A 24,919-nucleotide genomic window follows, 5' to 3' on the forward strand; every position below is an offset into this window, starting at 1 on the left:
TGCGTCTCCCGGCAGGATACAGGCAAGGTCACTATCAGCGATCCCACTCAGCGTGAGAGGGACACACCTCTCCTCCCTCCTCCCTGCTTCCCTCAGGGAGGGGGAAAGAGACAGACAGAAATCTATTTACATGTCTTTATTTCTGTCATTGCAGCAGTACAGAGAAACACGTCTGCACTCTCCAGTCTCCAGCAGTACAGAGAGAAAACTCAACCCCTGTACAGGTCAGATGACACTGAGCTAACATCCGGTGCTCAGTACAGTGAATAGACTGCCCCTTTGTTCCAATAGTACAGTCCCAAACATCAACATCCTGTTTTGCATTCCAGACACTTGCAGCTCGCTCTTGCATTGCTGCTTTTTCCTGACACTTTGTGGATGACCACAGAGCAGGGCCACAGCATACTGCAAATCTGTTTTCAAAGAATTCTAGCTTTCATTTCCAAGCCAAGGCCACCTGGGACTAAAGGCAAAATTTCCTGACACAATCCTTCTAAGGAGTCATGAGTTTGGGAACCCTAAAATATCAAACCCCCTCTGTTCCCTGACAGCCCTGCTTCAGTGCATGCATTAAATTAAACAACTGTCTAGTTCGTACAGTACTTTATAAATCTATAGTGAATGATGCCTGCTGGGTGCATCTTCAGTCACTGATTTGCAGGCAGAAGCTTCATTTCCTGCTACCGGTGCATGGAATTCACCTGCCTGCTGGAAGACACAGCTACTTTTCAATGATTATGACTCATGGGAAAGGTACAAATTCTACTCGATGGAAACCCATTGAAATGCTGAGCAGGGGTAATATTGCATACAATCCAATGTGTCTCAACCACCCCGGCATCATGATCTGAAGCACAAACTCTGAAAATTCCAATGGCGCTGTTGGCATTATAGGGGCAGAGGTTGGGCAGGACTACCCGGGTGCAGCTGCAAAGATCACCAGCTTCACTACTTGGTCTTTTCTCAATTGAAATTCATTGTCTTTCAATATCCACTCAAGCCCAATTCCCACATATCCTACTTGGGAAATGCAAGGCCATTTCACACCACGGTATCACCTCCCCCTACCCCCAATCTTCCATTATCTGAAATACTGCACTGCAATTCCCCCACTCTCCTCCATCCAGTGGTACTCAAGACAAAATGATGGCAAAGACAAAGAGCAACGTGCTGGAAGCAGATACGATTAATAGTCTTCAATTTAAAATTTTGTAATTATACAGAGGTTGACAACACATAATCAGGATTTCTGAATCCTTTCTGCTTTCATGCAACTGTCACTGGTGACCGGAGCAGCCATGGGCCAATGCCTCAGCTTTATGGGTTAGATTTATACAGCTGTTTAGCATTAGTTATACTACTAGTCTATCAGGGAGGAGATGTGGAATCATAGAGTTGGAAGGGACCCTGAGGATCATCTCGTCCAACCCCTGCAATGCAGTAATATGTAGTTGTAAGGGGACCAAACCTGCAACCTTGGCATTATCAGCACCATGCTCTAACCAACTGAGCTAGCCAGGCTGATTTCAGTGAAGCTTTCTGACATGCTTATTTTTCCATCTGCAAAAAACCTGTCTGCTGCCCAACAGTGGAAGAGTCGAATGCACAGCTCTCCCTTCCTCGCCCCAAGTGATACAATCAAAGGGGGGATTAATATATAGACTAGATTCGTTCCAAACTGTGGCCTTTTGGCAAATAGTCAGCGATGATGAAAGTTTGGTGTTTGACTGTATTCACTGTGGAACTTGGACCACCTACTCTCTATCCATCATCCGGTTGTACAGCCTAAATTTCCATCGAAAGCCAAGCAGCAGCAAGCACATCGGCAGGGCTCCTCATATCACCATATGTGCTGTAACAAGACCAGGGCTTCAACAGGAGGAGCAGCCACAGCACAGCTTATATGAAGAACATTACTTTACAGACTGTGACCTGTTCATAAACCTTCTTGAGCTAGTACTAGTCTGGTGCAAAATTACTGCTGTCAACCAGAACCCTGTAGGGTCTTGGGGGCACACATGGAGCAGCACACAGACAGCATCTACAGGCACACAAGTGCATTATCCAGCCTAGAAATGTACACGGCAGGCCCTGATTACAGCTCAGCTCTGTGTGCACAATGGAAGTGCTTGCTCAGAGCAATTATTGTTACTTCCTCTCCCCCCTCTCATCTTACAAGTATCACTGGCCCGATCACACCAATTTCAGCGGACAAGACAGCTGACGATAACCGCCAGCTAGATTGCTAACAAAGGGGGAGAGGGAAGAGAAGCAGCAAGAATTGTTTTGTGGATTGAGAGCCTTGAGGGAAGGGGGAAAGGAGCTTGGAAACAAGAGGTCAGGCTAAACAGCCAAATGATTTAAACAGAGGCAGGAGCAGGATTGCAAATGGAGAACATGCTTCTCGGCTGTAGTGACATCAGTTTAATGCACACATTTATCACTTGCAAGGAAGCGCACAGAGAGGGTTCTTCAATTTACCCTCCCGACTCTCTGAAGCGACACACACACACACACACCCCTGTGCACATCTACCCTCAGAAACCCGCAAAACATTTCTACTGAGCAAGTCCAGGAATGATTCCCCAGGCCACAAGAAGAAAAAGAGAGACAGACAACTTGTTTCTCCCCAAAGCGAGTTTGCTGCAAAACAATAAAGATGTGTTAAAATTGCACTGGAAATCATTTCCGAGGACTCCTGCAGCGTTCCTAGTCACCAGCGAGGAAAAGTCACAAGAGCAGAGATGACTGGAAGGACAGAAAAGACAACTGGGGTCTCAGAGTGGGGGGCGGGGGGGGGAGGAGACAGGCTTTTTACCCACCAGCATGAACAACTGCAGCCATATTCTCTATTTGGCCAGACCACCATTGACACTGGCCCCAGCCAGGATGGACAAAAGGTTCTCTAGTTCAGCCTCCTAGAGGGTCTGTCCAGAGTTCTCTCCTGCACACCAGCTCCTCTCCTCCACAGACCAGCCAGGAAAGAGGCAAAAGGGGAAAAGCAGCCGGAGTTATGTAATAAGAGGGCTCTGCCCAGAGTCTTCATTACTATTCAAACTAAAGGAGAGGCTAGAGCCCTTTGGGCATAAGGAGTGAGTGGGTGGAAAATGTAATATGGAGGGATGCATGTTTTCCATCATGGGATATTGGGATCTGTTAGCGGAAAGGGATCCTCAAGGAGAGGGCAGGAAGTATGTTATCTGTACTGACCACAACTGTCTGCATAAAGATGATGGTACTTTTTGTTTGTGTGAATGTAGCCTAAAACTATGAATGAGAGATTTAAGGCGTGGGGCAGAGACTGGAAGGACTGGTCCCATCACTGCAAGGACTAGTCTTCATTTAGCTATAGTTATGGACTGACCATAATTAGCAGGCATTCCATGCACATGGCTTTCAGGGTCATCTCTTTATGATAAGGAAAGAAAAATCATGGGGTGGTCCTATAGCTGTCACCCCCACCTTTCTTGAAGCTAGACAGACTTTGAGCTGGCACCTCCCAAAAGATGAGCAATTTCCCACTGGTGGGCAGAGAATAAGTCATGGAGAGAATAAGCCGCAGGCAAGTCGTTCTTCAGTTAACTCTTTACCACAGCCACAGAACACACGCCACCTTCAGCCCTATAAATCAGATTGCTAGCGAGGCAGAGAAGAGAGAGATCATGGCAACCTGGATACCTACAGATTCAACTGGGTCAGGAGCAGGTACTTTACATTCCCGAAGAGCAGCCTCATCTCCCCACTCTCAGGAACCTGCCTGGGTAATCACTCAAAGCAAGCAAACTGATTAACCAAACAGGGAGAAGCAAGCCATCTTTGGAAGCCGCAGAACCAATCTGCGAAATGTATTATGTGAAACAATTAATGTTTAAAAAGAAAGAAAAGGCGCCCGGGGGGGGGGGGGGACTGCTGAGTATTAGCATAGTCCTTTCCCCTTGTTAAAACTGCCTTGAACGCTGAATTTACAATATCCAGGGCTCTGTGCTCTCTTCCACAGGCTCAGCCACCTAATTCCACACTTTGGAATAAGTGCTAAATTGCTTCATTTATTCTGACTGCAGTTATAGGTATTTTGCAGAATCTTGATTTTCGGCAAGGAACTGGGGTAGAATACAGAATAATATCAAAGAGCCCTATATGTCTGTGGGTGGGGGCAACCGCATAAATAACCCCACAGAAGTGTCGATTGCAAACAGATAATGCCAACAGGAGTATTCAAATGCCTTACTTGCACATTGCACTGCACATATGCTTTTGTAAGACATTGGACAGTCTCTAAGTGAAGAATTGGAAGTCAAGCCCAAGCTCCTTACTCTGCAGCATTGTACCAGCCTGCCCAAAGAGACGACTATCTGCTGTCCTTGAGCACCACAAACACAGCTGGTCAGATGAAGGTACTACAACTTATTAGCTGCAGTTGTGAAAAATGGGTTTGAAGATTCCTTTGACCTTGTCAGAGTGAGTGGCTAAGGCAAATATTATGGGGTGTTGGTGGCGAGAGCTTCTATGAAGGGGCCAGAGGGCCTTTGTGGGATGCCTCTACTTATGCTAGCAGGAAGGGGGATTTTCTAACCTGCCATAACTAAAATTAATAAGCAGACTGTCAAATTCCCTGATCTACTGTCCTGAGGGGTGAGGGTGTGTGTGAGATAATCAAACCTCAATTGGATTTGACCTGGTTCTTTAAAGCACCCGACTCTGACCTAACTGCTCAGTCTAGGCAGCTCATCTCTAGAAATAGACCAAGCTGCTCTGCCATCTTTCAGCCTAGGGAATGTCCTGTTTCACCTCCCCACTGTGTGGCAACCAGTCTCCTGTCTTGACACCGGCTCAAAAAAGAAGATTCCTTGAACCCAAGGTTCATACTCGTACTTCACAACTTCATCATCAACTAGCCTCCATGTTGCAAAGTGAGTGACAGCTAGCACTTCAACCCCTAGCTAGCCCTCCAATAATACTAGCCCACCAGTAATTTTGGTTGCCCTCTGCTGATATTTTGGGGAGAACTCCTGCCTGCCAATATGGGACTGCATCTTTTGATGGAGTAGATTTTGGCCCTGGGCTTCCAGTTCCTGGCCCCTACCTGGCAACACTGGGGTCCAAGTGTGAACCTGCTCCAGTGAGATTGCTAAAGGGGGCCCAATGTATTAAAGTGAGTTTGAGGCCAAAATACCTGATTGCAATCACATGGCTCTAAAGGAGGGGTAGCCAAAGTGATACTCTCTAGACGTTGTTGGACTGCAACTCCCACTATCCTCAGCTAGCATGGCCAAAGGCTAGGGATGATTAAAGTTGGACTCCAACAACATATTGAGGGCACCACATCCGCTACCCCTGCCCTAAATGAATCTATCACTTGAGCAACCCACAGACTGGAATGTGTTAGAAACAAGACAAGCCCCTGTGTTGGAGAATGGAAAAAGCTCAAACAGAGATCTGTGATGGAAAGCTTGTCAAAGATGTGAGGTGGGGGTTGGGAAGAGATGAATGCTACTTGTGCGCAGCTGATCGAAATGGGAGACAGGCAACAAGAGGAGGAAATTGACCCCATTTTGTATTGAAATAGATAATTTTAAGGCTTCTTAGGAGCAAATGGGAGATAAAAATGAAGCCGCGAAAATATAAGACTGAGGTAGCACAGATGTTATCATCTCCCACAGCCTGCTACTATTAATGTAATAGGGAGCCTAAGAAATTGCTCTCATCCACCAATTTCCAGTCAAGGTTTGTCAAAGAAATAGAAAGCCTGACATGCACAGCAAGGAAGGGGGTGGGGGTGGGGATATAATGCATAAGTGTTTCCATAAGAAAATTGCTGCTTCAGCAAACACCTTTAAAGAGAGACTGGGGAGGGCGGCTCTGGGTTGGGCAACCTTATAAATGCTGACTATGAAAATGAGGCAGCAGGATCCCATCATACCCTACCATGGACATACAGCACACCTGAAGAAGGGCTGTAGCTCGGCCACTAAGCACACACTTAGCATGTAGAAGATGGTCCTAGATTCACCAAAATCCCGGAGAGCCACTGCCAGTAGAAAATACTGAGCTGGGCAGTCTGAGTCAGTAGAATGGGGGATTTTAACCACAGTCTCTCTGATCCATGACTATCACCCTCCCAAATAATAATAATAATAATAATAAATTTTATTTATATCCCGCCCTCCCCAGCCGAAGCCGGGCTCAGGGCGGCTAACAACACTAAAATAGTGCAACATTATAAAACATCATAAGAATTAATTAAAATCAAAATTGATGGCAACCATAAACTAAAGTATTGTAAAGATTGCCAAAGGAGGGAGTCAGGCTGTGCCCTAACCAAAGGCCTGGTGGAACAGCTCTGTCTTGCAGGCCCTGCGGAAAGATGTCAAGTCCTGGAGGGCCCTGGTCTCTTGTGACAGAGCGTTCCACCAGGTTGGAGCCGCAGCCGAAAAAGCCCTGGCTCTAGTTGAGGCCAGCCTGACCCCTCTGTGGCCTGGGACCTCCAAGATGTTTTTGTTTGAAGACCGTAAGTTCCTCTGTGGGACATACCAGGAGAAGCGGGCCCGTAGGTACAAGGGTCCTAGGCCGCATAGGGCTTTAAAGGTTAAAACCAACACCTTAAACCTGATCCTGTACTCCACCGGGAGCCAGTGCAGCTGGTATAGCACCGGATGAATGTGATCCCGCAGCGAAGACCCCGTAAGGAGTCTCGCTGCGGCATTCTGCACCCGCTGGAGTTTCTGGGTCAGTCTCAGGGGCAGCCCCACGTAGAGCGAGTTACAATAATCCAGTCTGGAGGTGACCGTCGTGTGGATCACAGTGGCTAGGTCAGGGCGAGAGAGGTAAGGAGCCAACTGCTTAGCTTGGCGGAGATGAAAAAATGCCGCCTTTGTTATAGCTGCAATCTGCGCCTCCATGGAGAGGGAGGTATCGAAGATTACACCCAAACTCTTAACGGACGGTGCTGGCACTAATTGCACCCCCGCAAGAGATGGGAGTTGCCCCCTCAATCCCATATCGTCCCGTCCCAGCCAGAGGACCTCTGTCTTCGAAGGATTTAACTTCAACCGGCTCCCACGTAACCATCCAGCCACAGCTTCCAAGCATCTGATCAGTGTGTCTGGGGCCGAGTCAGGATGGCCATCCATCAACAGATAGAGTTGGGTGTCATCAGCATACTGATGGCAGCCCAGCCCAAAACTCCGGACAAGCTGGGCGAGGGGGCGCATAAAGATGTTAAAAAGCATCGGGGAGAGAATCGCACCCTGAGGCACTCCACACACCAAGGAGTGGCGGGATGACAGTTCCCCCCCAAGCGCCACCCTCTGTCCCCGACCAGAGAGAAACGAGCGCAGCCATTGAAGGACTGTGCCCTGGATCCCCACGTCGGCGAGGCGGTGGTCCAGAAGTTCGTGATCAACCATGTCGAAAGCTGCTGACAGATCTAGAAGAATCAGCAGCCCCGACCCGCCTCGATCCAGCTGTCTACGAAGATCATCTGTTAGGGCGACCAGAGCCGTCTCGGTCCCATGACCAGCGCGGAAGCCGGACTGGAATGGATCCAGAGCCGATGTTTCATCCAGAAACCTACCAAGCTGTTCAGCAACCGCTCTCTCAATCACCTTACCCAGGAATGGAAGATTCGAAACTGGGCGGTGATTGGATAGATCTAAGGGATCTAATGATGTTTTCTTTAAGAGTGGACGCACCACTGCCTCCTTCAGTTCCCCTGGGAATGGCCCGGTGCCAAGGGACAAATTGATGATATCCCCCAGGGGGGCCCGCACCTCGTCTGGACACGCTCTAATCAGCCAAGACGGGCACGGGTCGAGAGGACAAGTGGTGGGCTTTCCAGTTCGGAGGAGTCTGTCCACATCGGCTGGGGATATCCGGTCAAAGTGGTCCAATACTGGACCCGAGGACAGTCGAGGGGCCTCCAGATCCTTTATTGTATCCAAATTGGCAGGGAGGTCATGGCGGAGCGACAGGACCTTCTCCGCAAAAAAGCTCGCAAATGCCTCACAGCTGTGTGTCGAATTGTTTGCACAACAAAAGAAGAGAAAGAACTGATGAGTTGCCAACGTAACTGGTTTCAAGTCAACATTACACTACTGAGTACTTCTTTGCCTTTAAAGATGCCCAGGGTGTCACTGCAATCCACATCAGAACAATAAGCAATTAATAAATGGACCAGAACAAGTCCTGTGTCATTGGGAAGGATGCCTGCTGTACAAGGCAGGGTGTATTGAAGCAGCTTGTCCAAAGGAAACTATGTTTGGAGGCTGAGCCACAGTAACTATACCCCCCTGCACTAGACAGAGCAGGCAGCTTGGAAACAGGTTTACATTAAGTGCTGCTGCAGGAGGTGGGAAACACAATACTTCCTGGTTGGAGTTATGGCACAGCTCTTGGAAGGTGTGCTTTAATTTAACACTATTAACAAATTCCACCATAGCCTTGTCTCATTTAAAGCTACAGCCACTGTATATTTAAAGGCATCAGCATTTCCTCCTTGTGTCCTGTGAACCGAAGTCAGTGTACCTCTTGCTTTTAAGCTTATTGTATCTCCCACTGCATTTTAACTATTTAATGACTTCCCCATAGTGCGCCAGAAAGGAACCAGACTGCAAACCCGAGGCTCTTGGGACTATGACAGCAGCAGCAACATAGACATATGCTGGCACAAAGGACAGGGCTGCACAAATATTTGAGAGTTTCTTAGCAGGGGATTCATACACGTAATTCATGCCCCCTGGTGTCAAACAGTATCATTAACATGGATTAGAATTGGACTTCCAGAGCAGTAAGATGGCGGCCGCCATGGGACGCTGAGCTGCTGAGAAACAGCACCACTGACCGGACTGACTGAGTGGCCCCTGCATCGCTGCCACCTCCACCGCTGCTGCTGAGAAAGGGTTCGGAGAGGAGCCAGGAGAACAACTGGCGATCACGCCTCCCTGGGTGACTCTGGCCATAAGGAGGGCCTACTGACCATCTGCCAGTGAACAGAGCCCCCAGAGTTGGGAGACCTAGTCGGGGGGTGGGCAGCCTGTCTTCAGCTGGCAGAGAAAAGTGCCAGCCATGAAAGAAAGAAAGTACCAAGGCAGAAATTGGTGGTGCACAGGAGAGAAGCCTAACCCTGACGCCACTCTTGGAGTTGTCTGTCCCCGAGACTGCCGCCGTCGCCTCGACCCTCAGGCAACCGAGCCCGGCGAGCTCCCTGCTGTGAAGTGGACCACTCCCAGATTTGTCTATTCATGACCCAGTAGAAGTAACCCTAAAAATAGGAGAGGAAACATAAACCACCCCATCATGGTCCTTTTAGCCCCCAAAGAGTTGTGGGGGGTTGTCAATGTAGGGCACTGTTCAAGAATGACAGATCAAAAAAGGAGTCCCTTAAACTCCTCCTTCTATCCTTCTGAAAAGGTATAAGCAAGTGTCACCAGCTTCTTGCCTCCTGACCCTGAGGGCTATCAGTTTCCTATGTTGGCATTTTATCAAGATTTGGGGAAGTCACAAAAGGGGAGTGGTATCGTTAAAATCTGAGGCAAGGACTTCTTTTTAAGGTGTACAAAACTCCAAGGTTAAGTGCATTTTAATCTGTACAGTCCTTCCCTTCAGGGGAATATCCAATGTCAAATGCATCTACATTAAAAACAGCAACGTTTAAATAAGCACAGCTGCCTTCAACTTACAACTTCCACTATGCTCCCAGTTGAGAGAATCTAAAAGTCAGGTACATCTTTATGCAGTTACATTTGACCTCGAATATTGCCCTGAAATACATTCCAAAACACACTGGGATCTTGACTACTGTCTGGGAGATAGATAGATTGAACACCTCATCTTAGTTACAGTTCAACAGTGCATAGCTAGGTTCTAGAACTAGCCTGACCAACTGTGGCACAAGAAATATGGAAAAGCACACAGAGAGGCTGTCAAGTCGTAAGACACATGCACACAGCTAATAGAGGGGAGACAAAATGATTTCAAAATTTAAAAAAAAACCAACCTAGAAAAGATTATTCAAATGGAAGAAAATGGACTGGGGAGATGGGGGGGTGGAAGAGAAGAGAAGCAGCGTCTCAACACTATCAGTGTTGTGGCATTATCGCTGCATGACAGACTCTGTAATGAGCAATCCACAAGTAGTCAAGTAACACTTGGATTTGAAGTAATGCAAAAATAAAATTAAGCACAGAGGAAGCAGCAAGACGCTACCTGTTACTTACAAAGCCATCCTTGCTGTGTGAGCAGGGATTCTGTCAGGGTTCCCACTGCTGTATGCTGAAAGGATGGGGGAGTGAGAATTCAATTCTAAGAGTCAGGAATCAGAGACAGCCAGGAAGGCAGAGAGACAGGCAATCACACTCAACAGAAACCAACACTGAAGAACCAAGAAAAACCCCTCAAGACAAAAAAGGAGAAAGCCCTGTTACAAGCCACTTTACAAGGGACTGGCTGAGGGAGCATCTGAAGGCTCAAGGGCTGGTTTCATCCTAGAAGTAAGATAAGACGAGGTCTGAGCAAGAGACTTTGGCCTATTGGTCACAATCCACGTTCTTGAACTGAACACTCTCAATGCAATCTGAACCTGCTGCTGAATGTTTTGTGAAGCACTTCTTGTAATCTGCAAACAACACAAATGTTTTCATGTCCGTTATCTACAGGGTGAATGCAAAGAAGCATGCTAGCTATTGAATATGTAAATTGATAAAAAGTGAGTGGCCTTTTGATTCTGCACACTGAATAGCTTTGTGCAGTTTTGAGGCAAGGAAGAAGGGCTACCCCTATGCTATCCATATAATCAGTTATCAGTAATCAATATATTCAATATATATTCATATATGCTTACACAAATCAAGGATTACAGTACTTTATAATCCATTTTGAATCAAAGGGAAGCTGTGCCTTAGCTAACTGCAAACTGCTTGGAACAGCAAAGTTAGGAGCCGACCTTTCCCCTACAAACATCCGTGAACCCTGGACAAGGGGAAGACGTGAATCAGAGATTCTGGTACAAAATCCCCTCAGATACAGGCTAAATTAATCTACAGAACAGGAAGAGCAAAACCACAAAAACTCCAAAACTCCCTGTCCTGTCATAACTGGGGGAAAGGTTAGACTGAGCGTCACTGGGAGCATTGGAAAGCAGAACTGGAACCCTGTGCTTGACCAGTGCTTGACCAGGAGCTGGTAGCGTGACAACAGCTTGCTGACTGGCTGATTCTCGCTGACAATATTGTGAGTCCCTCATGGTTGTCTCATGATCTGTGATTTGCTGTGATTTGCTCAGGTATAAAGACCTCTGGATTTCTGTCAATCGGGGTCCCAGTTCCTTTTGGAAGCGATTCCAAACTGGGTCCTTATTGCCCGGCAATAAACTTCACCTTCTTATTCTCCATTGCTGAGTCTGCCTGATCCTTATTTTGCACCTGGCAAGAAACCACTGACTTTCACGTGCTTCAGTTTGAAAACTCGTATGCTACTCTATGAGAACAAGTTGGCCAATGAAAGCTATTGGTTTCTCTCTTTGAATTCTACCCTGTGGGACTAAAACATCTTTTACTGCCTACTGCAGTGACTTCTCATCGAAGCATGGCATCAATTGGTGGCAAGAAGGTTGGAAATATAAACACACACACACAAGGCAGAGAGAGTGACTGGGAAGTAGGAGAAGAGGAGTAACCAAAGGGGACTGATACCCAGAGCGCTCTCAACATTTTGAATGAGCCCATGGGCTGAAAAAGGTTTGTAGCCCCTAAGAGATACAGACACCTAAAAATGCACGGGGCTAAAAGCATGGTGTATTCGCCTGCCACTCCCAAGGGTAAGGAGGAAAATCGTGATAATATCAGTAAGTAGGGCTGCAATGTTTAACGTGGGGCGAGGCCAAATAGCCATCTCTCTCGCACAACTCTCTCTTCCCCACACCTCTACCCTTGCTGGAGGCTTAGCCTGCCAATGTGGAAAAATCTGGGTGATTTTCCAGAGGGGGCTTACTTTTCAGAAAGGAGACCCAATGGATCTCCCCACTACCACCCTCTTTTCTAACTGAAACCAAAGCTCCAAGTCGTAGTTTGGCTGCACTCAGCATCCCAGCTGCCAAGCGCTTAAAAAATGACACAGAGATTGCCCCGTGGGAACAATGATATAGCTATTTTTTTGAACAAACAAATAAGCAAGCAAGCAAGCTTGCGCTTATAAAACAGGAAAGTGGCAAGCACTGTCTTAAAAGTGGCATTCTCCTATTTCTCAATCAGAAGAAATGCCTCTTCTAAAATGATGCCAGCTACGATACATGTGCATATCATCTAAAACCAAAGGGAAATTACTTCTTCAGAAATATTGCCTCTACTCATATGCAAACTGAATCAATAATTAGCTTTAAATTTATTTAACCAGATTGCAGCTCCAAATATTAGCCTTGAAGGCACGCTAGGTTTGCGAAAAATGTTAGAAAGCCATTTCTAAAGCTTATTTATGCTAGTGCTAGATGCACCATCAATAGTTTTGCTTACAATCCTTAGTTCATTAATCTTCACAATTCTGCCCTACCTGAGTTAAGTAGGTGGTTCTTCTCCCCTGAGAGAAGGAAACTATGAGTGGTCCACATACGTAAAGCCATGGCAGTAAAAACAATTATGACTGCAGTGCAGATATATACACACATTAAGACTCAGCAGGCCAATTTTCAGTTAAATCAGAGAGTTTAGAAGGCCTGCTTGTGGATTCTCTCAGGTATAATCTGCTTTTCTTCCCAACAGCCAACTTTGCACCTTTAAACCTGCCACTGAAGAGCACATTTCCTGTTAATACCAATGCTTGTCCAACAATTACAGTGGAGCTCGCTTCTAATGAGCCGATCATTAAACTCCCCCCCCCCCCCGTGTGCATTTGTGAAGTGCAGGCAAATCGTGTCCTGCCATAGTTAGCAGCAACATCGGTCCAGTGAGTTATTAGTGCTGCTTGCTTTAGGATTGTGTATAATCACTCAAGTGTGAGTAACTAAAGAGCACACTGGCAAATGTAGTGTTGACTGCAGGTAGGAGGTGAAATGTAAATATTCTAAATGTTCTGAAGCCATAAGTCAGGAGTTGGGAATCTTTGGGCTTCCAGATGTTGCTGAACTACAACTTACATCATTTCTTGAAAGCATGGGCAATGGTCAGGGGTGGTGGGAGTTGTCAGCAACATCTGGAGGAGAAAAGGAAACCTGCCATAGTGGAAAACATGTTCCACCCGACAAATACCACACCAAAGATTCAGGAAAGAGTGAAATAAATGAAATAGTCACCTTTTTACATCCTAAACTTCCTTAACTGCTTTAAGAACATAAATATATGTATAACTTTACAAACAGAACATACTGTCTGGTACAATCACGAGTATATATGTTTTTCTTTTAACAAACCTATCTCACATTTAAGAGTGAGAATTGGTGCAACCTCAGGGACACAAACTATAGTCATGGGAAAAAGAAAGCGCACCCTCTTTGAATTCTGTGGTTTTGTATGAAGACATAACAATCATCCGTTCCTAAGCACATCTTAAAATTAGGTAACTACAACCTCAGATAAACAACATGATATATTACACTGTGTCATGATTTATTTAACAGAAATAAAGCCAAAAGCTTGTAGAACCACCTTTAGCAGCAATAACTTGAAGTAATCATTTTCTGTAGAACTTTATCAGTCTCTCACATTGTTGTGGAAGAATTTTGTACATGATGGTACATGTTTCTGATCCATCCACCCTGGAGTTTAACATGGAACTGAAGCTACTTGTTGTTTTTTGGTGGTATCCACCAGATCAAAGGAGCAGCCCACACCTTTCTCCCACTAAATTTAGATTTTCCCAATCCATCAATAATGAGATCCAATATAAGAATGCCACTCTATTCTCTATTCTATACCACTCTATTCTGCCTTGGTTAGACCACACCTGGAATACTGTGTCCAATTCTGGGCCCCACAGTTCAAGAAGGATGGTGAGAAGCTGGAACATGTGCAGAGGAGGGCAACCAAGATGATCTGAGGTCTGGAAACCAAGCCTTATGAGGAACGGTTGAAGGAGCTGGGTATGCTCAGAATGGAAAAAAGGAAAATGAGAGGAGATAGGATGCCCATCTTCAAATATCTCAAGGGCTGTCACATGGAAGAAGGAACAAGCTTGTTTTCTCCTGCTCTGGAGGGGAGGACTCAAACCAATGGCTTCAAGTTACAAGAAAGGAGATTCCGACTAAACATCAGGAAAAACTTTCGGACAGTAAGAGCTGTTTGACAGTGGAACAGTCTCCCATGGGAGGTTGTGAACTCTCCGTCTGTGGAGGTTTTTAAGCAGAGTTTGGATGGCTATCTGTCATGAATGCTTTAGCTGAGATTCCTGCATTGTAGGGGGTTGGACTAGATGACCCTTGGGATCCCTTCCAACTCTAAGATTGTATGATAAATTTACATGTTGCCTGATTGTGGATGCAGTGTAGCACACTATTTGGGTAGGGTTTTTCTTGTTTTTATATGTTTGGTAATGTTTTGCGGGGTGCTTTTTATCATCACCCCCCCTAGTTTGTTTCCATCAACCAGAAGGAAAGGATGCAGCCTGCCCTTCTCGACCAGCTGTTTTTACAACTGCTCTTTTGCACAACACTGTTCTTGCACAGAACAGCTTTTACTATTTAAAAATAAAAATTCTCCTTGTGGATAAAGGCATGGGGAAAGGGAAAACCAAGAAGGGGGGGTACCACTTCATATGAAAGCTATTCCAAATCACTGCTTGCAGTAAACTTTTTTCAAACATCTATTTTGTTCAAATAATACTGAAAAACTTGTGTTTCAAAAAATAATACGGTGTGAGCAAACATGTTAACAAATAGCTGTACACAAGCCCATAAGTTTCTGAAATTGGGCGGGGAAGTGCCAATTGAGGGGACAACAATATACCGTATTTTTTGCACCATAACACTCACTTTTTTCCTCCTAAAAAGTAAGGGGAAATGTCTGTGCGTGTTATGGAGGGAATGCCTACGGGTGGCATGCCTATGGATTTTCCTCCTCTAAAAACTACGTGCGTGTTATGGTCGGGTGTGTGTTATAGAGCGAAGAATACGGTACATGCTTTTAAGCAGCACCAACTAGTGAATGAGAAATACCCAACTATCTTTGGAGGCATGAAATTGAAACTGCTCATGTACAGGCAAAGCCAAACATGGAAAGAGTGATCCACATATGCATGAATGCCCTAGTGTGGACACAGACAATCTGCTGGGAAAATAGTTGGTTTTTCCCCCTAAGATAAAAGCTGCAGTAATGTAAAAAGAGGATTATTTGGGCTTCAAGATAGTATGTAAACCACAGCACTGTTAGGAAGAAACAGAAGACACTCAATCCTATGCAGACTTACCCAGAGAATTCAGTGAAACAAATTTCTTAATAACAAATAAATAAGCATGGCTTTTTGCCTATTAGATTTATATCCTAATCTATTCCAATAAATAATATATCCTTGAAAAATAAAAACACAACTCAGTTTCTCTCAGAAGAACCATGTCTGCAAGGTCCACAGCTTCTGATTCTCAATGTTCACTTGGAGCTTCATGGATTTCAAAAAAGGGAATATCTGTTGGCTTCCACTCTTACTGCATGTTAGTTACTTGCTTTATTTTGTGTGTGTTATTCACAGTCACTTATCAGTTTATTTCACCCGAAGATAAAGGAATCCAAGCAAAGTTAGAGGAGAGAGGCTGTGTTGTCCAAAAACCCTGCTACCCTGTTGCAGGGGAAGATGTTTGGCTACCACCCAGATGCTGCTCCATGCCCCAAAGCCTTAAACCATGTCCCTTCCTCTCCCCCCACTCCACCATTTATCTGTGTATTGTTTTTCATCCTGGCTCCTCCTCGGAGTAGACTCTGGCTCCCAGGTCTGGGGGGAAGGCTGAAGCCCAGTAGGTTCCATCAAAGAAGTCAGGGTTCTTTGTGACTGAAGTATCACGGAATGAAATAGGTTTACATTCCCTTTTCCTTCTATACAACTTTCCCTCAGCTAAAGTCTTTCACCTTTGTTCCTAACATATTGGAAGCTTAGAAGAAGTTCCTCAATGGGATCACAAGATCTTCTGAAAGACAGCTTGCCCAGTGCTATCAATCTGGATGGGAGTTCAGGGCTTGCTGGAAGGGCACTCTCTATTGGCCTGGGGCAGCAGCAATGTCTGATGAGCAATTACACTTGGAATGTGTTCCAGAACAGAGACTCCTCAGTGGGGAAGTTGACATGGAAAGGTTTCCCTAAAGGCAGAAATTCTGAAAAGCCAAATTACCATTCTGGATAACACCAACTAAGTAAGCATGCACTGTGGGGTGGTTGTCAGTGTGGAAAGAGAAGCACTGCTGCCCCTTGTGATAAAAAAGCAAACAGCTGGGGCATCTCCTCCTCCTCCTCTCCCTAGGTCCCCCTACCTAGAGTAGATTGGAAAGTCTCCCCATCACTGCTTGTTCAGTAATTTCACGCTACAATGCCCAACAATGTAAGCACGGAGCCTCAATCTAAAGTCTCCACTTCCCAAATGTCACTTGTTTTTGAACACATGGCTAAGCCCAAAATTGCTTTTAATATTAGAGCAGTTGCCCACTGGCAGCTGCCATAGTTAAAGCTCTTCTTAGAATTTCCATGACAAACTACCATTTTCTGGGGTCCAAAACAATGAAATTAGAGGTGTTGGGGTGAAAACCTAGCAAGCAAGGCCACAGCAGACAGGATCAGATTCCAAGTCCTCTAATAATAAAATTTGCTTAGATTAGCATGCTTTGTTTTAAAACGGAATGTCTTCAGACACAATTTTGTACTTAGGCCTCAGCACTACTTTAAAACCGAGTCTTGGGATTACAATTCCTCATGTGTGCTTCTCTTGCACCAGTGATTCTCCAGAGACCTGGAAGTAGAGACCCACTCCCCCAATACCCAATTCAGAACTGGAAGAGCCCTCGACTCTTACATAGTCTGAAAATAAACCTTTTCAGGTGCAAGAGTAGAAACTGACTACCCGAGGCAAGCCCAACCCGTTTCTCCACGAGTCAATGTGTCTCATATAAAGGACCAGTAGTCAACCTCGTCCAGAAAGGGCTATTCTGTTTCAGGAATAGCTGGTGGTCTCAGAGGCAGAGACAAGGCAGAATTATCTGCCCCACAGTGGAGGCTAATTGGAAAGAGGCAAAGAGCAGTAAATCAAGCAGAGATACAGCAGACAGCTTTCTCTGTGGGACAGGTACTCTGGTCCAACCACGACCTATTAACCATTTAACTGTTTTCTCTCTCACACACGAGTAGTTCTCTCATGGCACATACTTTGAAAATTACTGACGGACACAAACATATTGTTACATTGTAGCACACTACTGGGAAAAAGCTAGGGCTTGCACCAGTGTGCCATGTTAGCCACATCAAAGGAAAAAGAACCATTGGGCGCATGTGACAGAGGCTCCAGGCATACAAACAAGCAGCTTAATGTCTAATGTTTTACAATTTTTAATGTGCTGTATGCTGCAGAGTGGCTTGAGAAACCCAGTCAGGTGTGCGGAGTATAAATATTATTATTATTATTATTATTATTATTATTATTATTATTATTAGCCAGAAATAGATGGAAGGGGCTGTCTGAGTCGCATATCCTTAAAGGTACCCCTGCCCGTACGGGCCAGTCTTGTCAGACTCTGGGGTTGTGCGCCCATCTCACTCTAGAGGCCGGGGGCCAGCGCTGTCCAGAGACACTTCCGAGTCACGTGGCCAGCGTGACGAAGCTGCTCTGGTGAGCCAGCACCAGCGCAGCACACGGAAACGCCGTTTACCTTCCCGCTATAAAGCGGTATCTATTTATCTACTTGCACTTAGGGGTGCTTTCGAACTGCTAGGTGGGCAGGAGCTGGGACCGAAAGACGGGAGCTCACCCCGCCGCGGGGATTCAAACCGCCGACCATACGATCGGCAAGCCCTAGGCACTGAGGTTTTACCCACAGTGCCACCTGCGTCCCCCGGGAAAAAAAAATCACGGTAAACCACAGGAAACCATGGTTTGCTAACTGGGAGCCAGCCTGAGGAGTGTGAACTCTTTTCCAATCCCAGCACACGTTCCACATACACTCTTTGTTTGCCTTGACTGTGGTTAAGCCTTATATGTGCTAACTCTGTCTGTTAGCACTAGGCAGGGTTCCCATCTGAAACAGATTTTAAAACCAGAGTTTGAAGTGGCTTTGCAAACTTCAGCCGGGTAGCATGAACCATGATGCTGGTGTGAACTCAATGGCTCAGTCACGGTTTAGGAAGAAAATCAGCAGGAAACTTGAGCCAGGCAGACCGGCTCCCAATTTGCAAGGCAAGCTTTGTAATTTGCCCCATACCAACTAAAGCACCAGGATGTGGGAACTTACTTGGGTGGCCATCTTGCCATAGTCGATCCACCGAAGTGTGGCGAAGTTGGTGGACTCTGCACAGTTGAACCCGTGATTAAATCCTGCATGGTAGCCATAAGGGAAAGTAATCATGAACTCTCCGGCTTCTTGGGTGATCTGAAAACAGGAAAGGAAGAAAAGAATATGCCATTATCAAGCAAAGAGGTAGCAAAGCTTCGACCAAGGCAATGTGACCTTTTAAAAGAAATCTGTATTTGTAGTAAGAGAGGTGACAAGAAGTGCCCCTACACTGAAACCAAGATGGTGGGCTGATTATGGTGACCCAGGGCTGCTTTCAGGATTCTCCGTATAACTTTGTGGGATCTCAGCTACCCCTTCTAGAAATATGGTTTTCCACAAGGAATTCTCATGGGAACAAACTAATGCAGGGAGGAAATGCATACATTCACCAACCCAGGTGACCTGCAATAAACCACCAGGGTCCCAACCAACTCCCCCCACATTGGCTTTATGCTGCCTGAAATCCAAGCCCCACAATCTTTTAGTGTTCTGGGAAGGCCAAAGGCACACTTCTCCAGCCAGACGTCACATGCAACCAAAACATTTCAGAAAGGCTTTTGACAAAGTGCCCCATGATATTCTTGTGAGGAAGTTGGTAAAATGTGGGTTGAATGAGGTTGACTGACCAAACCCAAAGAGTACTCATTAATGGTTCCTTATCATCCTGGGGAAAAGTGGTAAGTGGGTGCCGCAGGGTCCTGTCCTGGGCTCGTTTACAACGTCTTTGTAAATGACTTGGCTGAAGGAACAGAGGGGATCCTCATTGAATTTGCAGATGACACCAAACTGGGAGAGGTAGCCAATGTCACAGAAGACAGAATCAGAATTCAAAAGGACCTTAACAGATTGGAGACTTGGGCCCAAACCAACAAAATGAATTTCAATGCGGACAAATGCCAGGTTATAAACCAGCTGCACACATATAAGGTGGGGGACACCTAGCTAGCCAGGAGTACATGTGAAAAGAATCTAGGAGTCTTGGTGGACCATAAGCTTAACATGAGTAAACACTGTGAGGCAGCAGCAAAAATAAGCTAAAGCTATTCTAGCCTGCATTAACAGAGGTAGAGTGTCCAGATTAAGGGAAGTAATAGCACCACTTATTTTGCATTGGAGTTCTGTGTTCATTTCTGGGCACCACAATTTAAGAAGGCTGTTGACAAGTTGGAACATGTGCAGAGGAGGGCAAACAAGCTGATCAAGGGTCTGGAAACGAAGCCTTATGAGGAATGGTTGAAGGAGCTGGGTATGTTTAGCCTGGAAAAGAGGAGACTGAGAGGAGATAAGATATCCATCTTCAAATACAGTGGTGCCCCGCAAGACGAATGCCTCGCAAGACGGAAAACCCGCTAGACGAAAGGGTTTTCCGTTTTTGAGCTGCTTCGCAAGACAATTTTCCCTATGGGCTTGCTTTGCAAGACGAAAACGTCTTGCGAGTGTTCCGATTCCCCCCCGCTCCCCCCCTTTTCTAAGCCGCTAAGCCGCTAATAGCCTTTTAGCCGCTAATCCGCTAAGCCTTTAATAGCTGCTAAGCCTTTAATAGCTGCTAAACCGCTAATAGCGCTAATCCGCTAAGCCGCTAATGGGGTTGCTTCGCAAGACGAAAAAAGCGCTAGACGAAGAGACTCGCGGAACGGATTAATTTCGTCTTGCGAGGCACCACTGTATCTCAAGGACTGTCACATGGAAGAGGGAACAAGCTGGTTCTCTCTTGCTCTGGAGGGAAAGACTCAAACCAATGGCTTCAAGTTATAAGAAAGGAGATTCCGACTAAACAACAGGGAAAACATTCTGGCATAAGAGCTGTTTGACAGTGGAACAGGCTCCCACAAGAGGTGGTGGACGCTCCTTCCTTGGAGGTTTTTAAGTAGAGGTTGGACGACCATCTGTCATGCAGGCTTTAGCTGAGATTCCTGCATTGCAGGGGTTGGACTAGATGACCCTTGGTTCCCTTTCAGCTCTATGATTCTATGAAATATAATAAAGAAATCTCAAGACCACCATAAACTACAGAAATGCTGTCACTGTCTGCAGAAGGGGATTGAAGTGACAGTATTGAGTCTGGCAATTTCGGTTGCCATGGCAAATGTGCAGCATCCTCATATGACAGGCCCCAGGTATTCTTCCCAAACTAAGGTGCTGCTGGGGGGGGGGGAGAAGAGAAAAAGGGTTGTCTCTGCAGTAGCATGGCAACTTTTAGTCCTCTCTCCAGTTCCAGTGTTAAGAGGAAGACTGGAGATTGTTTTGCCACTGCATTAGAAAAGCACTCCAGAGGAACAAATTAATCAACCCCCTCAACTCTTCCCAACTCTGTAGTTGGAGAAGTGGAGGAGGCTTCTGCAGGCAGTGCCTTGCCAGGACATCTTGGAGCTGGGAAGGGGAGTGAAAGATTGTCCTTGACCTTGCACAGAGAAGCAGCCCAAGAAGCAAATAGAGGGCAGGTTTCTGGCAACCACAGTTTTTGGCTTAGTTATCAAGTCCAGGCAAAAAAAGTGGACCTCTACTCTAAAACCATTATTTGCCAGTCTCAAGTGGAGCATATTAGGCAGGTGTAGACCGAGTCCTCGCAAGCAACGCTGCACATATCTCAGCAGCTGTATACTCAAAACACAGGCATATTTGTACAGTGGGGGAATCAAACACTAGAGAAGCACTGTAGTTTCAACCACTCACCAAAGTCCACAATACAGTAACTCTGCTTTCAAGTTTTTGCGTCTTTCACAAAGATTTTCCCCACTTTCCCCTAAATCATTCCCCTTTCACTTATATTACACATGTGAGACATCTAAATCAGAGGTACTAAGGAAGAAATCAAGAGTGGGACAAACTTTCATAGGATGAGATTAAAGAACCAGGATGTCAAGCACCAATTTCATATCCATCATGTTTGCAACAGCACTGTGGGGGGGGGGAATATGAATGAGCTGGTACCCACTTTTCTCGTTTCTCTGCCACCAGAGTGGAGAGGTTTGGGGAAAACCACATCCTTACTTATTATGTAATTGGGGAGCTGGGGTCTTAAAACATCCGGTTTTCCTCATTTCAGAGGGAAAGAGAGTTTGATTCCTCAGATCATTTGATTTGATTTGGACAACCAAAGAAGGGGGAAACTGGCTAATGCATAAAAGAAGGCCTTCTACACACCTCCATGTACTCACAACTTGGGTGTTTGCTTTACAAACTGGGGTCCCTCTGAAGAACAACTAACATCAGGTCTGCTGAGCATCACCAACTAGCCTGCCACCCTCTGGATTGGTTGTCTCTATCCTTATTACCACATAATTGTACAGAAACTTTCCAACTGGCTGAGTTGGGAATTAACTAACATAAGAAGGGGAAATGTCATAAGGATTTCTCCACCTAATGGGCCAAAATGTCTTCAGCCAGCCCTGACTGAGGCAGCAGCAGCAGCACCAGCAAGCAATGCTCCTGAGGCATGAAAAGTGACTGGTTAAAATGCTGCTGCGACTTACTGAGGTGCTAATGTGTCACAGCCTAATTCTTAAGCATGAAGACTTTACTCAAAAGAATGTTTAAGAGGGACAACCGTCTGCACTCACGACCTCCCTCCCCTCCCCTGAGGAGAGCCAGCCTGACAGCAGTACTGTAAGAGGCTTTGTATTCCACTGCTTCTCCCGATACAGGTGAGAGAAGTTCAGGCCTGGCCTCTGGTGCCCAGCTCCACTTGAACCTGTTCATAAATCAAGGCAAAGCTGCAGACAGTTAAGTTAAGCAGACAGAGAGATTATGCTCCTGTCAGAAAATCTACATCCCTGTGTCTTCATCCCAAGACCCACAGTGCATATCCTCTTCACATCACTGCTGTCAACATTATCCCGCCAATAAATTAGAAAAGCACTCCAGGTGACGGATGGGCTTGGGTAGAAAAGTAATAACTATTGAGGAAAAGCCAGCACCGGCTGCCACTCACGGTGAAAAGCCCTGAATTTACTGACTTCTGCAAGGCCTTCACAGAATAAATGGAGAAATCAATAGCGGATTACAGAAATACACATTTTTAATTATTAAAAAGCTCAGGTATCGATCTGATTTCTTTAGAGAAGTAAATACCATTACTAAGATTTATAAACACCCAGGTATTTGCCCTGTTTGAAGCCTGCCAGGAATTTTGATGCATTTGTGGAGGGAGAAATGGGAGGAACCTTTGGCTAGCTTTCTGTGAATGGAGGCCACTTCTGGAGAGGGCTGCCGCTTTAAGTTAGGCTGGACTTGATTGGGACAAAGGAGGCCCTCCTGTGTCACCTTACCACAATGTGGCCTCAGAGGAGGAGCAAGGAGCTGTCAGGAAAGCAACATCCCTCTCCTGCTGGGGGCCAGGCCCTCTGAATCTTAAGGCCAACCTTCCCTTGCCTTCAAAGAAAAGGCATTCAGCATTCACAGATTCACCAGCCTTTAAGAGGCCTCCATTCTTGAATTGTGTACACATTGAAACAGAATTCTATGCCAGTTTCCCACATAGCTAACACGGAGATTTTGCAAGGGCTCTCTCCCATGTTCTGTGTAAATGCTGCAGCCTGACCAACATCTACTCAGTCTGACAAATAAAGTGTCAGAAAAAGCAGGCTCAACACAAAGTCTTAATGCCAAAGATAGAACACCCTCTCTGGTGTGCTGCAAGTCATATTCTTCCCTACTGTGAACAGCCATTCCTTTCAGGACTGTGTGATACCCCTTTCTCAGGTGGTGTTTAAGACTGCACTAAACTCCCTACATCCTTAAAATAATTAGGAAGCATAAAGAGAGGTGTGCAATTCAGGAAAACTTTTATAAGCACTATTTTTCATGCTGAAAGCTGAAATGATTCTTCTCACTCCATTTTCAATGAAGACATCATTACACTTTGGAAAAGAGCTATGCAGGTTGCTTAATGGCCAATGCATGCCTTGCTTAAACCTGTCTTCTATATTCTCACAACTACAAACTACCTTAAACATCAACAGTTCAACAGGGAAAGAAAAATGGTGGACTGGAGAGGTGAAGTCACTATAGGATTCCAACACAATTCCTCCCCTGCAGAGAATGAGGGAAGGGGACTGAATTTCTACCCTATTTTTCAGTTCCCACACTCCTTTGAGAGGAACAATGAAAAAGGAAGAGAAACAGAGTGGAGCTAATGTTTCTGGCAGGATCTTGTGCTACACCTTTTAATTTCATTTTTGCACAGATTTAGGGTAGAAGAAACGAAAGTGGTCCCATTTTATCCTCCCAACAGTAAGGGTGAGAGACTTGGCCAAGGCCATCAAGCAAAGAACACTTCCTTCAACCCTGAGTATTAGTCTAGCTATCAACCAGTCCCAAATATATGGTGGTGGGTTGTTTTTTTAAACAATGTCCTCAAGAGAATGGTTGCCATCAGACATTCTTGGGTAATGCCGATTGTCTAGATTAATTTCAATTGGGTTTCTTCAATTGGGAAACCCAGCCAGATGGGCAGCCGAGGAAGGAATTAAGAGTACCATGCTTCACAAGTTCCACAGTACTAGTTTTGATGGCTCTTTTTCAACCACTACAACCTCAAACCACCATGGATCTCAAAGGGTTCACAATAATAAAACAAAATTTACAGATTTGTCTCTGGAAGTAAAAATGCATCATCATCAAGTTATTTCCCTCAACCAGAACACTGAACCTAGCTCAGAACCCTACTTTTGGGTGTTTAACGTAACAGAACAGTATGCTGGAGGATTCAGCTCTCGGCCAGCATTCTCTGAAAACCTGTGTATGTCCTGAAACATTATCCATACATACCCGGTCAAAAGGGATGCCGTATTTCTTCAAGATAGATGGTGAAATGAGGGTCATCTTGTGGCGGAGGAAGGCGTCGCACCCTTGAGAGCTCCCAGGGAAAAATCCTGCAGGAGGATTCAGGAGAGAAACTATTACCATCACTGACCCTCAGGCCCCCTTCCAACTCTACAGTTCTTTGAGTCTATGATTTTGTATCCCGAGGGAATCCCCTCTGACCACCTAGAGGAAGTGCCAACAGCTGCATACTTGTTACTTATCCAGGCATCATTTTTCTCATGTATGTATAAAAGCTCTAAGAGGGGAGGGAGGCAGCACCATCATAAACCCTCAAAGTTCAAACTAGGCAAGTAAGATGCACAAGGACCGCCTCTCTCCAGATGAACCTACCTGGACTCTGAGATCATCTTCTGAAGCCCTTCGCTGTGTGCCTCCTCAAAGTCCATGAGAGGTCCAATGGGTGGCAACACAAGAACAAGCCTTTTCTGCAGTGTTTCCCTGTTTCTGGAATGCTCTCCCCAGGAAAGTTCAGCTCACACCTTCATTATACACCTTTAAGTGCCAGGCAAAAATGTTCCTGTTTAACCCCTGTGTTGTGGACAGGGGGGGATTATTGGGTTGTTTGGGTTTTTATTATGTATTTTGTGTCTTTTATACTGTGATTTTATGTTGTGAACTGCCCTGAGATCTACGGGTATAGGGTGGAA

The 24,919-nt window shown here is 45.7% G+C and overlaps 2 protein-coding genes across 5 annotated transcripts in view; one reads left to right on the forward strand and one right to left on the reverse strand.

Annotated features, from left to right (window-relative positions):
- KDM4B (lysine demethylase 4B) overlaps positions 1-24,919 on the reverse strand; it is a 188,554-nt gene that overhangs the window by 83,830 nt on the left and 79,805 nt on the right. For all 4 annotated transcript variants that reach the window (XR_014520980.1, XR_014520981.1, XM_083483665.1 and 1 more), the window contains exons 7-8: positions 24,216-24,319; positions 18,405-18,542 (exon numbers count right to left, since the gene is read on the reverse strand). Coding sequence is in view for 2 of the 4 variants with exons in the window: in XM_083483665.1 (XP_083339791.1) it covers positions 18,405-18,542; positions 24,216-24,319 (242 nt within the window). In the remaining 2 variants the exon portion in view is untranslated. The remainder of the gene's footprint in view (positions 1-18,404; positions 18,543-24,215; positions 24,320-24,919) is intronic.
- Positions 1-24,919, forward strand: part of LOC310697329 (perilipin-3-like) — a 181,528-nt gene that overhangs the window by 328 nt on the left and 156,281 nt on the right. The window lies entirely within an intron of this gene.

Source organism: Podarcis liolepis (assembly GCF_965112155.1).
Source record: "Podarcis liolepis genome assembly, chromosome: 18".
NCBI classification, from domain to species: domain Eukaryota; kingdom Metazoa; phylum Chordata; class Lepidosauria; order Squamata; family Lacertidae; genus Podarcis; species Podarcis liolepis.